The sequence below is a fragment of the Macrobrachium rosenbergii genome, chromosome 21 (genome assembly GCF_040412425.1).
Source record: "Macrobrachium rosenbergii isolate ZJJX-2024 chromosome 21, ASM4041242v1, whole genome shotgun sequence".
Classification (NCBI taxonomy): domain Eukaryota; kingdom Metazoa; phylum Arthropoda; class Malacostraca; order Decapoda; family Palaemonidae; genus Macrobrachium; species Macrobrachium rosenbergii.
Window position 1 is genome coordinate 38,860,448 of NC_089761.1, and position 18,681 is coordinate 38,879,128.

An 18,681-nucleotide genomic window follows, 5' to 3' on the forward strand; every position below is an offset into this window, starting at 1 on the left:
AGAGGAATGGTGACTAGACTGGCCTAAGCTACCCTGCCCCTGTGTACCCAAAAATCCTACCATAGTCTTGATTAGCCTGTGAAAATGTACTTTCAACGTTGTAAATAATCCAAGGAAATAAGTTGTATTCATTTAACTATTTTCAATGAGACTATATTATATAAAAACAAAATAAACACATGACACCAGCAAATAAAACGTATAATTCAAGGATACCGTCTTTGTAACCTAGCCTAATGAAACCGTCTTCATGACCAAGTAGCTATTGTGCTATCGTCGAATAGAAGTTATCCAAAGGCATTTTATTGTATGTAATGTAGACATTTTATTGTATGTGAATGTATAATGAATGTTGTTTGAAGTGCAACTGTAACGAGAAAAAAAAATGCTTAAAGATCAGAAAGAGCAAACTACATGCGTGTATTGTTTGAAAATTAAGGCGTTTTCCCTGTACGGGAAGGATTCTCGCAAAACTTGCGAATGAAACAAATAAAAAATATAGCCCGCTTGGGCGTAAAATGGTTTCTACACTTCGCGAATGTTTCGTGAATTAATAAATCGTCAATAAAAGAAAATCGGTGAAAAGGAAAATGCTTGAGCAAAGCACAGGAGCAATCATGTTTTAAAGACCAAATTTTCGCCAAGAAGAAAGGAGCGACTGTTCTTCTTCGGTAACGATTGTCCTTGGCAGAAGCAGTTGTTCCTGTAGCTGATCGTCCTTGGTAGGCGACGTGTACCTTCGTCGGCAGCAGTTTGGAAGAACCGGGTTAGTTCTACTTCGACCGACAAACGTAGTGTATTGATTCTGCTTGTGGAAGTTCAGTTTTCGGTTTTACAATGTGAGTAGCGTTTGTGTTGGGTTTGTGGGGCGTTGTTTCACTATTTTAGTGTAATGGTGTTCTGTACGAATGTTTAGTTCAGATTTTGTCAACTATTGTCAAGGGTTTTGCTGAATGGTTTTCCTCTGTGGAAGTTGGGTTTTTGGTGTAATAAAATGACTTAGGTTAGTAGGGTATTGCCATACTTGTCAATCTTTAATGTAAGTTTTCTGCGTGGGTGTGTTAGCAGTGATTTTGATGAAATGTTAGTGTCGAGGATTTTACCGAATGGTCTTGCTGCTATGGAAGTTGGGTTGGGTTTTTGATGAAATAAAAGGTTTGTTTGGGTTAGCAGGGTACCATCACACTTATATTTCTTTAACTGTATTCTGTACGAATATTTTAATCCTGATTTTGGTAAACTATTAGTGTCGAGGATTTTAAGCGGTTTTGCTTCTATGAAGGTTGGGTTTTTGGCGTTACAAAGTGACTGATGGGGTTATTGTGACACTAGTGAGTCTTTAATGTAAATGTTTTTGTGCCAATATTTTAATTCTGGTTTTGGTGAACTATGGTTTTAAGGATCTGACTTTGATATTTCTCCTTAATCAATGCCTACCGTGCTCTAGGTGGAGAATACTTCTTGACGCTGAGCGTTATAACTCGCCAGAGTTCATTTAATTGAGTTTATCTCAGATTAGATAAACTGTTCTTGTATTACGACTTTTACTGAATGGTTTTGCGCTTATGAAAGTTTTTTTTTTTGGAGTTTTAAAAGGTTTGTTTGGGTTAGTAAGAATTTTCATACTTGTGACTTAATCTTTAAATGTAAAATGTATTTTTTTCTGCGAGTGTATGAGGCCTGGTAAAGTTTTTATTTTTTCTGAAATGTGAGTCCTGATTGAGAATGTGAGTCCTGGTATATTAAGTTTTTGGTGTTATAAAACTTTTGCTTGGGTTAGTAAGACTTTTAACCCTTGTAACTTGGTCTTTTATTGTAAAATTTATTTTGAGATGTACGAGTCCTGGTCAAGTTTTATTTTTTTTTTTTTTTGTGTATACTGTTTAAGGCCTGGTAAAGTTAAGTTTTGGTATAAAATGTTTGCTTGGGTTAGACTTTTTAGCACGTTAGTCTTTTAATGTAAAATGGTTTGTTTTCTGAGGGAATATTTTTTCTGAGCGAATGTTTGAGTCCTGGGAGAGGTAGACTATTCTTGTATTAAGGATTTGGCTGAATGATTTAGCCCCCCGGTCGATGTAAACTCTGTAGTAAAGGGAAAATCTGCTTTGACACTGAAGCATAAAATGGACCGTAGTTAATTAAATGATTCCTATTTCAGGTACGTCAGTGTTAGTGCCAATTCGGGTGGCTACATACCAGCGTTGGGTTTTCAGTCCTCAGTCTGGACGAAGGAATCTTGAAGGAATAGTCTCCTTGCTTCAGCGTTCAAGAAGATAGGTAACTAGAGAAGATAGAAGGAAACGGTGAGTGTCTTGTTGCTTTTACTTGTTTTTTTTTCTTTTACCCTCCACCCTTTTAGGGGCGGGGCCCCTCAAGGGGTGGAGGTACTCCCTTCGAACTAGTTATGGTAGGACGGAAGTCCTGCCATAATTAGTTCAAGGGAGGAAAAGTAGTTAGTTTTCTTATGAAGTTTGATATTTATTGTTCTAGTTTATTGTTAGATCAATCAACATTTTTGCTCAATCTTAAGTTTCATTAGAGTAGAGTAAAGACATTTATTTCATAAAATAACTTTTTGTTCAGGAAAATTAGCATGAAGTTAAATTTTTCATAATCTTAAAATAAAAACTTAGTTCTTGGCATGGGGAAATTTTACTTACTTGACATCATGTACTTAATTGTGCCTTAATTGTACCTAACTCACAACAATACTTGCTATTTTTTACTTTATTGTAACACTTCAGACTTAACGTTTCTAATGTAGGGTACTTAATCGTAAGTACGAAAGAATTTATACTTTGATCCATAGTCTTCGTTACATAACGTTAATAGAATGCACTATCGGAATGTTTTGCAGCTCTTAAATTTTTTCAGGTGAAAACCTGTATCTCATGTGGCCTGGCTGATTTTTGGATGCAGACCCTTTAGATCGCAGTTACAGATAAGCGAACCAAGCCAGTAGAATGAAAATTGAGAATGTTATCCTGAATTCCTGGAAAGGTAATATTTCATTTACTGTTAATCTGATTAGTTTTGAATTATCTAATTTATTATTTCTGGATTCTAAGTTCAGTAACAAGTTTAGGTTTTTTTATTTACGTAGTTTCTCTGGATTCTTAAGTTCAGTAACAATTTGCCTCTCTTGAGTATACATTTTCCCAGAGGGGAACTTTAGAGTACAATAACTTCTTAATCGTTACTGGGAAAATCTTTGAATTTTAATGTTCTATTCCAGGTTTTGATGTCAGACCGGTGTGACTTGGTAACCAAAACGAGAGAGGCCAATATTCTCGTCGAAGGTGTGTGTCCTAAACTGGTATAAAAAAAAAAAAAAAAATCCTGCGTCCTGAAGCGTATGCTGTCGTGATGGTGCTGGCATATGAATGCTAGCCATGGGTTTACATGAAACCTCTCAAATGTCTTGGGAGATTAATAACGAACTATTCCTCTGAAACAATGGTAAATTATCCTCATGTTAGTATGGTTATCAAAGTGAGGAAAAAATAGAAAATTATAGTAAATTAGAGTATTAAATTATTTCATCTTTATCCTCTATCTTGTGTGTATTTTAGCTTTAAAGTAAGGAAAAGTAATAAATGATCTACTTCCTCAATGTTAATACGAACTGTTAAAAAAAGGAAAGTATTGTTCCAGAAAGTTACAAATTGAAATTACTGACTTGCCTTTTGGGAGGCCTGAAATTCCTGGTAAACACAGTATTTGTTGTAAGGCTTGCAAAATATTAAAAATGAGTTACAATGAACTAAAATGAAAGAGGTACTTTCGAGACCTGAACCTTTACAATGAATGTTAATTTGACTGTACATGGAAATCCTTGGACTTCCATCGACAGTAACCCATCGTCAGTTACTGTAAGTACTAACTGCAGTAGGTTTTAATCTCTTGGGTGAAGTTATATTAAACCACAATATTACGCTAGACCTAGGTAACTGGAAAACTGCACTAGGGTATGATTAAGAATCTGTAGGAACCCCAGGAATCAATACAATTTCAATGGCTAAGATACAGCGTGTTTAGAGTAAGTCGCTGAATTTTCAAGCCAAAAAGGAATAAATTTCAACACTTGCTACTTTCGAGAGAAAATCGAAAGAAATATTGGGAACTGGTAGACCTAATATGGACGATGGTAGTGGTACTAACACACTTACTACCCTCAGCGAGCCGTAGATCATACCTTGTCCGCAATGTAATGGTGTATGTCCTGATTTAGGTTTTGGACGTCTTGTCAAGCTTTCATCTGTTACTTTGTAACTAGGCTGGAGGTAGGTAAGCAGTACTTGAGGTAATGTAAAAATCATTGATCAATAGCTTGAATTATAACACAATTAGGCTTCAATTATGAGTTGGCAGCCTCATATGGCCTAGTAATACCCAAGGATAAGTTTGTCGAAAATTGTGCTAGTTACTAATTTCACGTAATGGCCTGTCCACACTAGCGGGCATAACCGACGGGCACTTTAGCCAATTATATTTTCTCTCGCTTCGGAAGCAGTGTTACTAGACAATAGCATCGTCCTGGCTCCACACTCGGTCGGCCAGTATGGTGGAACGGGTTATGGGAATAGTGTTTGCTCGTCGGGCAGTGCCCGCTAGTGTGGACGGGGCTTAAATGGAACGACCGTTCAACTGGTGGTAGATTTACTACGGGGAACCAACACGCTTTCACGATATGGCAGATACTTGGTATGAAAGTTTTCACCTGCTCGTAATATTTTTCCTTACGTAAAAACCGTTGATTTTTCATAAGACAGAAGATATTCGGTAATATTGAAGGGGTGTTTCTTAATGCCACAGTGTGCTGTAGGCACAGTACATTTCAGAAAGATGGGCCACTCTGTCTGCGTAAATAAGTCTTGTCGTAGTTACATAAGGTTGTCTAGTTCTGAGGTTTTAAGTTGCCAGTTATGGGAAATCACTAAAACAGGTCACGAATACGTAGAAACGAAACTGTTTCAACATTGTCAGTAATTGCAAGCAGGTTTTAGTCTAAAAACTGTATTTCGTGGGGTATGTTAAGATTTTGTTGTATTAAAACGGTAACCGTTTAACAACTTAACCATGGAGAATTTACCTACACAAGTACTAGCTTCGAGATCTTGATCAGTACGGTGAATTTTGATTAAACAAGATAGCAAGGACGAAAGGGTCTAAGAAAATTAGTCGATGGTTAGTTAGCAAAGGGACTATGTAATAAAACCAGCAAAATGGTCAGTTGTTGCTGACTGACAAAATTGCAGTCTTTCGTCGATGGAGCGACCATTTTGCTGAGTTATGAAATGTAGATGACACGAGAGAGGCTGATCTGAATGACGACACGGGTGGAACTGCCCGTTGTGAGAATGATTGTGAAATTGTCTGATGGGAATGGAATGGAATATAAAATTTAGGCCAGAGGCTGAGCGCAGGGGCCTACGGGGTCATTCAGCACTGAAGGGAATTTAAGAGATGTTTGAACGGTGTAACAGGAAGAAAACCTCGCAGTTGCACTATGAAACAATTGTTAGGAGAGGATGGAATGTAAGATAGAAGAATATGAACAGAGGTACAGGAATAGGAATGACAAGGTTTTCAGCTAGGGACTGAAGGCACCCTGTAAGACCCGTAAGTAATGCCTAAGGGCACCGCATGCGGTGCACCGATAACACTGCCCTCTTACGGGGATTATCTGATGAAGTATGGAGAACAGGATGAAAAATGCCAAGACTGTGATTTTAGTATAATTTCAAGAGACATAGTACGATGTGGAGATGGCGTTCCTCATGTACTCACCGGGGTGGGTAGGCAAACGCTCCAGATGGTTTGATTGTGGGAATATCCTTTCTTGTATAAGAGGAAGAAGGTGGTGACCAAGTTTGTAATGAAACAACTGGGTCATTCATTAGAATGTCAAGTGCGAAAGTGTATGTGAAATTCATGATCCTAGAGACGGAGGTAACTTTGATCAAACTTAAGATACGATGTAAATGTATCAAGAGTTTTATATTGTGAAGCATGATGCGTAGATTGACTAGAAGTTATGGCAAAAGCAAAACAATACAATTACATAGGGCAGTTAGTACCCGTGGGGGGTTAGTGCCGTCATTGCACCTCATACGGTGCACTGTAGGCATTACTTAAGATTCTTTGCAGCGTGCCTTCGTCCCCTTGCTGCAACCCCTTTCGTTCCTTTTACTGAACCTCCTTTCATATTCTCTCCCCCATCTTACTTACCACCCTCTCCTAACAACTGATTCATAGTGCAACTGCGAGGTTTTCCTCCTGTTACAACTTTCAAACTTTTTACTCACAATTTCCGTATCAGCACTGAATGACCTCATAGGTCTCAGAACTTTGCCTTTGGCCTAAATTCTATATTCAATTCAATTCATAGGGCTGTTAGGTGGTTTTGAATATGGAACTTACAAAAAGGTATTTTACTGGTAGAGTGATGTGAGAAGTCAGAGAACAGACAGGACATGGCTGCGCAACTTTGTGCTTGAAGTATGAAGTATAAGTGGTTGATATTTGTAGATACTCCAGATATTACTTGTGGATACTCCAGATATTACTTGTAGATACTGTAGATATTACTTGGAGATACTGCAAATGTTACTTGTAGATAGTGCAGATATTACTTGTAGATACTGCAGATATTACTTGTAGATACTGCAGATATTACTTGTAGATACTGCAGATATTACTTGTAGATACTGCAGATATTACTTGTAGATAATGCAGATATTAATTGTAGATAATGCAGATATTACTTGTTGGCAGTGCATATAAGGTGCAGGCATTCTTAAATTATCAGACCATTAATGTGACCAAGAGTAAAGATAAAAGGGTCAATAAAAACTAGGATGGAATGGAATGGAATATAGAATTTAGACCAGAGGCCAAGCACAGGGACCTATGAGGTCATTCAGCGCTGAAATGTCCGAAAGGTGCAACAGGAAGAAAACCTCGCAGTTGCACTATGAAACAACTGACAGGAGAGGGGAGGAAAGAAAATTATAAGAAAGAGAATATGAACGGAGGTACAGTCAAAAGGAATGAAAGAGGTTGCAGCTAGGGGCCGAAGGGACGCTGCAAAGAACCTTAAGTAATGCCTACACTGCAATGACGACACTACCCCTCTGCGGGGGTCAATAGAAACTAGGAGGATGGAACGATTAATTTAAGTTTGTAGGGTGTGGGAAACAGAAATGGTTTGTACTGATATTTGCGAGTAAATGAAATGGGTTTATCCTACGACGAGAGAAGAGGTGATAGAAGATTAAGTGAAGCAAAGTGGGTAGACAGAGCTCAGGAGAATTTCCAAAGGACAGAGAGAGGCCTATAAAAGCCAAATTATATTTATGCATCGATTGCTGAACCACGTCTGCCTGCAAATTTGGCCTGGTACAAATTTTGTAGGGAACGTTTAGATGTTGAGAAATATCAAGTACCACAGTTTGGTAAAATGGTTATCACAGCTGAATAAACTGGATCAGAATATTTTTAGGTGATTTATTATAAATGATAGACTACAGGTCGTCAGGACGATGAGCAGGGTATCTAAATCAGACGTTTCAGTCGTAGAATGAAGGAGAAGAGCGAAACACAGAAAATCATAACTATATGGGGTCGAGGAATTGCTAAATGAAGGTTCTAAATGAAGAGGAAGTACGATAGCTCTTAGCAGATGACCTATACCTCAATCGTTGTGATGAAATCGGAAGCACTGGTGACGAGACTTTCTTGTAGGTATCTGAATCAGCTATAGAATGACTATGGCAGTGTCGTTTTCACTAGGGAAAATGGTTTAGCAGTAGAAATACGTTAAAAAGAATGTATGAAGTATCGTACTGTTAAAAAGGCTTTTTGTTTAATAGTTTTAACAAGAAATTGCTTTTGACTTTTGGATCTTGGACTCGAACGCAAAATACAAAATGACTTGTCCCCGTAGGAGGTAAGTGTCGTCAGTGCACCTCATGCATGCGGTGAACTGTAGCCATTACTTAAAGTTCTTTGCAGCATTCCTTCGGCCCCTAGCTGGAACCATTTCCGTTACTTTTACTGTACCTCCTTTCATATTCTCTTTCTTCCACCTTACATCCCATCCTCTACTAACAATTGATTCATAGTACAACTGCTTTGAGGTTTTCCTCCTGTTACACCTTTCAAACCTTTTAATCTCAATTTCCGTTTCAGCGCTGAATGTCCTCATAGGTCTCAGTGCTTGGCCTTTGGCGTCTATTCAGTTCAGTTCAATTCAATTCAGTTCATTTCAAAATTATTTCCGATTGAATAGTTTTTCTATTTAGTAAAATTAATGATAAATTATTTGGGACTTTCAGATCGTGGAATCTGGGATGCAATTGCAAGGAAGACACGGGGTTTTTGTGCATTTCCGGAGAAGGAAAAGGTGAGTTCTCTCTATTCGAATATCATATTCGAATTTTATCTTGCACTAACTTTTACCAACACATTTTTCATTTTCAAAACTTTGTCATGTCTTTTTGTTATAAGTTTTGTGTTCCTGTACGAATGGTTGGTGTTAGGTTTAATGTGCTTTTTATCTTATCTTTAAGAGTTAGGTTATGCTAAGTATGTTCTGTTCTTTAAATTGTAATATTAACATTTTTTTTTATTTGTTCCTGGTGACATGAAATTGTACTTAATTAAAAGAAATGTAAGGTGCTTTATTCAAATATTTTAAGCCCTGGATAAATTTTTCTTGGACTGTGTGGTCATGCCTGTTTGGCCCGATAATCCAATCAAAAACTCTTGTATCCAAATGTAAGTCTAAGGTTCCATGAGCCTCGCTTAAGGTCTATTTATCTATGCAGCATTGCACAGGAAATAGCTGTGCACTGTGTAGAAGTGTTTCCTGTCTATCATCAGAGGAATTGTACATGTGACTGCCTTGACCCATGAATGATAGCTTAGTTGAGTGGCTGGAGAAGTCCAATCATACTGGATGTCAAAAATAAACTGCACAACTGGGTCTATGATGGGGATGGACTGAGGATGGCCAGGAGCATTATCAGCTATAAAGAGGATTTTGACAGGCAGGTTTTCTTTCTCTAAATAACTGACTGAGAATAAAGTAATTACAAATCACTGCATAAACAGCACTGCAGTGAGCAGTACCTTGGTGCTGTGTTGTCAGTAAACAGTAAGAAGCCTCTTGTTCTTATTATTCAGAATGCGGGAATTTTTTTCTTGATACACAACACCATGCTTCATCATAAGGCTGTCCGCATTACCCCATAACACCAGAGTCAGCCTGTCCTTTCATACCTAGTGCCTGCTTTGTGCTTTGATGAACGTAGATCCAGCTAGGCTTTTCTTCCAGAAGAGGCTTGTTTCATCGCAAATGAACACCTGCTTGAGATCAATGCCCCGTATAATAAGTTTCTTAAACTCAGCAAAAACAGTTAAGAGCCTTTTTATTGGCTGACGCCACTTCTCCAGTCATTTTTATGTTCTTCAGGTTCAATCGATGTTTGAATCAGTCAAGCCATCCCCTACTGGTTGCAAATTGGTTGGTTCTATCTATTATGATCCTGATCGCTGAAATGCTCTTACGGGGATGAGGCCTTCTGCGTAGAATGTTTCTGTTAATAGGGTTCCCTCCACTTTGCCATGTCCTCTATCCACACGCTTAGTGCCTTTACCATTTTAACAGGCTCTTTGTCCAACAATATGGAACTCACTTTTGCATTTGTGCAGTAAACAACCTTCCAGGAATGCCTTTCCTATGTTTGAAGATTGTGCAACTCGACAATTCATTCTTCAGTTTCCCAACAATCTCAGCAAAAGATTTCTTTTCCAATTTCAGTCATATTTGACATCTTCACTTTTTCACAGGCCTTCATAGGCTAGCTCTCCCTACCACTAGAAACACTTCTAGGCTTCCTCTTCCAACCACTAGAAACACTTTAGGCTTCCTCCCCTAACACTAGAAACACTTCTAGGCTTCCTCTCCCTACCACTAGAACACTTCTAGGCTTCCTCTTCCAACCACTAGAAACACTTTTAGGCTTCCTCTCCCTACCACTAGAAACACTTCTAGGCTTCCTCTCCCTACCACTAGAACACTTCTAGGCTTCCTCTTCCAACCACTAGAAACACTTTTAGGCTTCCTCTCCCTACCACTAGAAACACTTCTAGGCTTGCTCTCACTACTGCTAGGAACACTTCTAGGCTTGCTCTCCCTACCACTAGAAACACTTTTAGGCTTCCTCTCCCTACCACTAGAAACACTTCCAGGCTTGCTCTCCCTGCCACTAGAAACACTTCTAGGTTTGCTCTCCCTACCACTAGAAACACTTCAAGGCTTGTTCTCCCTACCACCAGAAACGCTTCTAGGCTTGCTCTCCCTACCACTAGAAACACTTATAGTCTTGCTCTCCCTGCCACTAGAAACACTTCTAGACTTGCTCTCCCTACCACTAAAAACACTTCTAGCCTTGCTCTCCCTACCACTAAAAACACTTCTAGCATGCTTTACCACTAGAAACACTGAGGCTTGCTCTCCCTACCACCAGAAACACTTCTAGGGGCCTCCCTACCACTAAAAACACTTATAGTCTTGCTCTCCCTGGGGCAATAGAAACACTTCTAGTCTTGCTCTCCTATGGTGCCTAAAAACATTATAGTTTGCTCTCCCTGCCACTGAATGTTACTTACAAAATTGCTCTCCCAAAAAAACACTTATCAGCCTTGCTTCCCTATTTTCTACTTAGGCTTGCTCTCCCTACCAAAAACACTTCTAAAAATTGCAAAATACCACTAAAAACACTTAAATCTTGCTCTATGAACTGTCACTTCATTGCTCTCCCTGACTAAAAACACTTATAGTCTTACAAACTAGAAAACATAGGCTTGTTTATACTAAAAACACTTATAGTCTTGCTCTCCCTGCAAAGAAACACTTCAGGGCTCTCCTACCACTAGAAACACTTCTAGGATTGCTCTCCCTACATAATGAAACACTTCTAGGCTTGCTCTCCCTGCCACTAAAACTTCTAGGCTTGCCTCCTACCACTGAAAGACTTCAACCATGATTTAAGCCATTGCACATGTTTAGTGAGGCTTCTTTGTAACAAAGAAATGATTTAACCACACGGACTGGTAGGGAGATTTGCCGATGGAATAGGCTTATCACGGACTGAGGTTGGAATGTAGCACTGCAGTAGTACTAGCTTAGGGAAACAAAGGGTAACACAAGGTAGATGCTAGGCAGTACAAAGGATAACGTGTGGGTACTACCATCGCATGGTACTTTGCTTTGATAATATTTTTCACTTGTTGCATGGTATACAATCTTAATTTTTGCTTAAATCTTATTTTCTGTGCAGCTAAACATGCTTAAGTGGACTGGTGTAAAGTGGATTACTGGATAATTGGGGCCTACTGTCTCTGTTACTCAGTAATCCTGAAATTTAATTTCCTTTCAATAAAACTACTATGAAAGAAAATTCAGTTCCAATTCGATTACATTTTCTAAAAAGACGTTAGGAACTGAATCAATTTATCTTTTTTATTTGGACTACTTTCCAGGTTTAAAAAGATGAGATATATGTATATATACTATATATATATATATATATATATATATATATATATATATATATATATATATATATATATATATATATATATATATAAAATCATATTTTTAAAACTAGGAAATAGTCCAAATATAAATATATAAATAATATATATATTTATATAACGTAATAATTTTTAACTGAATTATAAATATATATATATATAAAAGATATATATATATAATGTGTGTGTGTGTGTGTGTGTGTATACAACGTAATATGATATACAAACTATAATATATATATATATATATATATATATATATATATATATATATATATATATATATATATATATATATATATATATATATATATATATATAGTATGTGTGTGTGTGTGTGTCCGTGTTAGACTACTTGAGAAGTAACTTGCTGAACTCTTCCAGAATCTTAAAATGCAATGTTCACATCAGAAGTCTTAATAAGTGTGTATTATGTAAACAGAGCAAGAAAACTGATAGGATTATCTGCTATAGAAGCCTTGTCTTAATTAGGATTTTTGCGTATTTATCAGCCTGCCTTTCTATCTTCATGCTTCTCTCTCTCTCTCTCTCTCTCTCTCTCTCTCTCTCTCTCTCTCTCTCTCTCTCTCTCTCTCTCTCTCTCTCTCTCACATATTTTATCTAATAATTTTATCTAACAATCTTTAAGTCGATGTTTTTCTCAAATGTTAATGTTTTCACTAAATGTGTAAAATGTTTTTTCCGTCTTGGTGTAAAAATAATCATAAAAATAGTAGGTTTAAGTTTTCTTGCACATAATAACTAATATTTTCGTATTTGTGAAGAAATTTGTGTTACACCAAATAAAACAAAAAACTGTTGACGAGAGATAGGAAATGAAAAAAGAGCATAAAAGGACGTAAAAAATATAAATAAATAAAAAAAAAGTATAACATAAAAAGTAGCGTGGAAATCCTGATATAAACTGTGTATAAGATGTAGGATTAGAAATTATTGAAGACTGTAAGAGCAAGAAGAAAATAGACTATAATGGAGAAAATGTAAAAAGGATTAAGCAAAACAACTCAGAAGAAAGGTCACATGAAAAAAAATTCATTTGTTGTTAAAACAAATGCTGTAGAAGGAGACTGGCAAAATGTAAAAATTCACCTCCGTAAAAGTATTGGTAAAAAATAGACTAGTAAATAAATACGTGATGCCAAAATGAAGATGTTTTACAAATAGTAAATGGGGGTGGGAGACAGTCGCCTGAGGTTGAGTAAGAAAATAATAGCTAAAAATACAAACAAAAGTTTGCAGAAATTCGCACAATCGCTCCGTCTCAATTCTCTACAAACAATTCCACTTACTGTTCCTCTTTTTCTCAGAATTTCCGAACAACATCGACATCAACCCTTCGATCGTTGCCCTCATGATTGACACCTGCGATCTTGCGAAGTCTTTCCGAAGCGAGTGACCTTTAAGATCGTCTCGTTTTTCATCGAAGACGACGAATTATTGATGATTGTAACCAGCGCGAGAAGTCAGGGCCTGACGTGAGTGAGTGGCTGGTTGTTGGAGGAAGTATAACTTTCTTCTTTCTTAAGTGACAGGTTCACGTTCTGTATCAGTTTCGGGTTTCGATTAGGCCAATTTGTTCAAGGGAATAATTACTGTCCTTGCTAGGACTAGTTAATTCCTGATAATATGTTTGCGTGTGTGTGTATATGTATATATATGTACTGTATGTATGTATGTATGTATATATATATATATATATATATATATATATATATATATATATATATATATATATATATATTTCTTTCTGACTCACATCAGGATCGAACCCAGGTCTTTCAATTAAAAGGCAAGGCGTTGCCCACTACGCCATGGCCTAGTGGGCAGCGCCCTTGCCTTTCAGTTGAAAGACCTGGGTTCGATCTTGATGTGAGTCAGAAATATATATATATATATATATATATATATATATATATATATATATATATATATATATATATATATATGAATGTATTTTATATATATACTGAATGTCTTTTTCCTGTAATACTACAGTGTAATATGAATATAAGAAGGCCCATAAAACACTATTTGAACGCTTGAAACCATAGTGTTTTATGGGCCTTCTGTTTCACTGGTATATTCTACCAGTGAACAGGGGCATATATATATATGTATGTATAAATATATACATATATATATATATATATATATATGTGTGTGTGTGTATGTATATGTGTATATATATAAATATACATATATATATACAGTATATAGCGTAGTCCTTAATAGTGTGTACATTTTCATTAGTTTTTACTTTTAAGTCTTAATGTTCAACCCATAACCTCGCCTGCATTACAGAAAATAAATCTAACTTAAAGGATGATTATTACGAATCCTTATAACGAAGCATTCGCTTAAATACTTTTCACCGCGACATAAAATTACTTTAAACACTTTTATTCTGGGGAGAAGAGAAATATAAATTGTATATTGTAACTAAACGAAAGGATAACGGTTCAATCATAATTGGTGCTCTTATATATTGGCAATAATCCGTTAAAATCTGATTCGATCACTGGGAATGGACGACTCATGCGTAAAGTAACCTTAAATAGTTCTAGATACTGAAATACTTGAGAGGTACCCCGTAGGGGGGTGGGGTAGAGTCGTCAGTGTACCTCACGTGGTGCACTGTAGGCATTACTAAAGGTTCTTTGTAGCGTCCTTTCGCCCCTAGCTGCAACCCCATTCATTCCTTTTACTGCACCTCCATTCATATTACCTTTCTTCCATCTTGCTGTCCAACTTCTAACAATTATTTCATAGTGCAACTCCGAGGTCTTTCTCCTGGTACACTTTTCAAAGCCTTTTATTGTAAATTTCCGTTTCAGCGCTGAATGACCTCATAGGTCCCAGTGCTTGCTTAGCCTTTAGCCTAAATTCTGCATTCAATTCAATTCAAAGAAAACAAGGAAGTGTCATTTAAGGTAATGGTATCAAAAATAATTTAACTGCCAGTTATCGTCAAGTTCGTTCCGTCTTTTGTGAAATATAATGATTTACATATGATAAAACTTTACATGAGAAAGATATGAAAAGAGAAAAAGATCAAATCACTACGCTTAAAATTCATATGAATCTAGTTTGGTGTTTTCACATTTTCTTAAACATTATTCCTTTCCTTTAATTATGTGCTTTTATAAATCGTCTTGTAACCGAATAGTTATTTCAGCGGAATATTAAATCTATAAGCGAGGAATTTAATGGCAGCCCTTTGTTTAAAAATTGAATGATTTACTTGTCTTACACGACAAAGAATAAATCTTTTATTTTCCTAAATAATTCTGTTATCATTTCATGTAAATAACTGTCTAAAGGAAACATAAATATTGGCCCACCTATTATCCCCAAAATAGCAACTCACACATATGAAAACATTCTCTCTCTCTCTCTCTCTCTCTCTCTCTCTCTCTCTCTCTCTCTCTCTCTCTCTATATATATATATATATATATATATATATATATATATATATATATATATATATATATATATATATATATATATATATATATATATATATATATATATATATATATATATATATATATATATATATATATATATATATATATATGTATATATCATATATATGTCTATACATATTCATATATATATATATATATATATATATGTATATTATCAGCGATTACACATAACAGATATTAAAATAAATGAAAAAAGAAGAATAAGAAATAATAGCATAATACAGGTGCATAGTTGCCTTATACACAACTAATCAATTCATACTATTAACCTTACAGTCACAGGTACTTATCCTTTAATTATATAATGAAGTGTTACCAGTTACCCTTTTCCAGAAGCTTTCTGATTGGCTGGTTGGTCAGAGATGCCACTGGTCTCAGTCCTGCAAATCGGACAGAGGTTCGTCCTGCTCAGAAGTTTGCCAGTTCTTCGCCAGCTTCCATTCAGGTAAGACGGTATTGTCACAGGGTGAAATTTAAAGGTATTCTCGTATTTTATGATCTGATTTACAAACTTTTAATCTTCTCTTCGCTGCCTTTTTATAATGATACAGTCTCTACACTTCCTGCATTTTTTTTACATAATCGTGTCAAAATTCATATTTTAATGATCTGTAATATTATGGAAATTAAGATTCTTACCATTTCCTATCATTACCATTGTTCTTTATCAGACTTGTGGCTTCTCTTCGACATCTTGATTCAGATAATTACGAAGCCACAAAGATTGTATAAAGAGGAAGTGTTACTGATTATGTAAATTTACCTGCAAGTAATACGCTTCTTCCAAAATGTTTTGGTTTTCCAATTTATTTCTCTCCTCATGCATCTTCAATTACTTTTAAAAATAAGCCTCAATAAAAATTCCCTAGGCCAGCGAATCATAGTTTCCTTCATTCCTTCAGAAGAATTTTTACAAGGGTTTGATCCCAATATAAATTTACCCAGTAGTCGAGTAGTGCCGTCAGTGCATCTCATGCGGTACACTGTAGGCATTACTTAAGGTTCTTTGCAGTGTCCCTTCTGTCCCTAGCTGCAACCCCTTTCATTCCTTTTTCATAATCTCCTTCTCCCATCTTACTTTCCACCCTCTCCTAACAATTGTTTCATAGTGCAACTGCGAGGTTCTCCTCTATTGCACCTTTCAAAGCTTTTTACTGTCAGTTTCCGTTTCAGCGCTGAATGACCACATAGGTCCCAGAGCTTGGCCTTTGGGCTAAATTCTTTATTCTGTTCTCAGTATAAATTTGCTTCATTATATTTTGTCAAAACTTACTTTATCCACAAAATTCTTAATACAATACTTAGTTTTATTATATTTAAAGCAAGAACTTAGTTTTGTATGATTTCTTGGCGTTCGGAATATGTCGTTCAGGATACGAATAAAATCCTCATTGCAGGTAAAAACCTTGATTATTAAGTTTTATCTCTGAAAAACCTAAAATCTTGCACCATTATTCTGAAAAACCTGTTATACTGGTCGTCTCTTAAGATTATACTAGAGATGGGTACCAGGTGATTTTTATCTCTGGGAGAAAACCTTGATTATACTAGGTGATTTATTAAAAACCTTGCATCGTCTTACTAGGTGATTTTTATCTGTGCAATGAGATACTAGATTTGAAAAAAACCTTGAATACTTGATTTTTATCAAAAACCTTGTAAACAAAAACCTTGAATACTAGGTGATTTGTATCTCTGCGAGAATACCAGATGGTCAATTGTCATACTAGGTGGTTTGTAATAAACAGAAAGATAATCCAGAATAATCCAGGGATCATCTCTGGGAGAAAACCTTGAATACTAGGTGATTTTTATCCAAAAACCATTAGATACCCGTTTTACAAAAAAACCAAAAACTAGTGATTTGTATAAAAACCTGATACTAGATGATTTTTATTTGCAAAAACCTAATAATTAAAAGAAAACTTTGATTATACTAGGTAATCCTTAGGAAAATCCGGGATCACGCCGTCACAAACTAAAACCATACACTTAACCATAAGAGATACAGAATCTTCCCCATTCAAATTTGCAGAAACATTTGTATAAAACTGAATATACTAATTTTTTTTATCTTGGGAGAAAACCTATTTATCAACAACATTTTTTCATTATAAAGGCATTCAAGTTTAAACAATGAGACACAAGACTTCAATTTAGAACACTTTCAATTGTTAAAGGGTAATTAATGACTTGATAAAACAAAACCATAGATTAACCGTGATATTTGGCTTTTAAAAACTGTAAAATATTGAATACCAGATAGTTAATTTCCAAGCAACAAACAAAGGGTAATAAAAAAATCTTCACGCTTCACTAAAACCAGTTAACCCTAAGAGTGATCTAAATTTGCTCATATGTACCGAATAATGCATATTTATATTTTTTAATTGCAAAGGCATCAAGTTCTCACAGAATATTGGTGTTGTTTGATTCGTTGTGAAACTGTTGATTTTCCAGTTTAATAGTCCATAATATATTTTATCGCACTTTTAATACATCGCACTTTTACAAGGAATTTCATAGATGCAGCCAGAAACATCTTTAGGAGAATTTTTATTGCTAAACTCTTAACATTAAAATTACTGAAAACAACATTTATGTTGAAAAGCTTTAAAATTCTTGGAATTTGTAAAAACCTTTCATCATACGGTAATTTGAGAATATTATGCTTGCTGAATTCAAGTCTGTTATTAGTTAAATAAAATGTTTTCCTGACTCTATTCATGCTACATCTACAAAGGTCCTTGGGTACTTAAGTTTTTCAAAGCAATATCATAAATAGTTTTGATCTCAGCATCAATGAACTGCGGGCTACAAACACTTAAAGCCCTTAAAAACATTCCAGAAGAGAAAGAGAATTTAACATTATGATGATGATTAGATAATAATGCATCTGGCGAGTTCACGAAAATCTCTAGGAATTTTTGGCTAAGCTAAATAATTTTGTCCCTTCTATAAAATTTACACTAGAGGAAGAAAGAAATTGTAATTTGAATTTTCTTGATGTAACTGTCCATCGACATGATAGAAATTTCACCTTTTCAGTCTTTCGAAAATCAATTAACCTTGCCTCTTTTGTTCATTGATGCTGAGATCAAAACTATTTATGATATTGCTTTGAAAAACTTAAGCACCTAAGGACCTTTGTAGAAGTAACATGGAAAATATCCAGAAAAACATTTTATTTAACTAAAAACAAACTGGAATTCAGCAAGCACAATATTCTCAAATTGCCGTATGGTGAAAGGTTTTTACAAATTCCTAGAATTTTAAAGTTTTTCAACATAAATGTTGTTTTCAGTAATTTTAATGTTAAGAGTTTGGTCATGAAAAATTCTCCTAGAGATGTTTCTGGCTGCATCTATGAAATTCCTTGTAAAAAGTGTGATAAAATATATTATGGACAAACTGGAAAATCACTTTCACAACGAATCAAACAACACCAATATTCTGTGAGAACTGGCCAAATATCGAATGCATTATTCATACATATGAGAGATTTACATCATCCTATTAACTGGAGTGAAGCAAGATTTTAGTCCCGTGCAACGACACAGTTAAAAA

At 35.5% G+C, this 18,681-nt stretch overlaps 1 protein-coding gene and 1 long non-coding RNA gene across 2 annotated transcripts; both read left to right on the forward strand.

The window, feature by feature from the left end:
* The first annotated feature begins 722 nt into the window (after positions 1-722).
* LOC136849587 (uncharacterized) lies at positions 723-3,524 on the forward strand. The gene is made up of 4 exons (XR_010856327.1): positions 723-839; positions 2,159-2,303; positions 2,875-3,000; positions 3,236-3,524. It is a non-coding gene; the product is annotated as an uncharacterized lncRNA (long non-coding RNA).
* Positions 3,525-7,931: 4,407 nt separating this feature from the next.
* Positions 7,932-10,504, forward strand: LOC136849456 (uncharacterized). The gene is made up of 2 exons (XM_067122806.1): positions 7,932-7,951; positions 10,159-10,504. Exons 1-2 carry the CDS (start codon positions 7,932-7,934, stop codon positions 10,502-10,504), a joined length of 366 nt encoding a protein of 121 aa, XP_066978907.1.
* Positions 10,505-18,681: the final 8,177 nt, after the last annotated feature.

Bases quoted from the DNA above. Each gene is read 5' to 3' on its own strand.
- LOC136849456 (XM_067122806.1), top strand. From the start codon at position 7,932: ATGACTTGTCCCCGTAGGAG. The intron at 7,952-10,158 runs GTAAGTGTCGTC...AAACACTTCTAG, and splicing joins ATGACTTGTCCCCGTAGGAG to GCTTGCTCTCACTACTGCTA.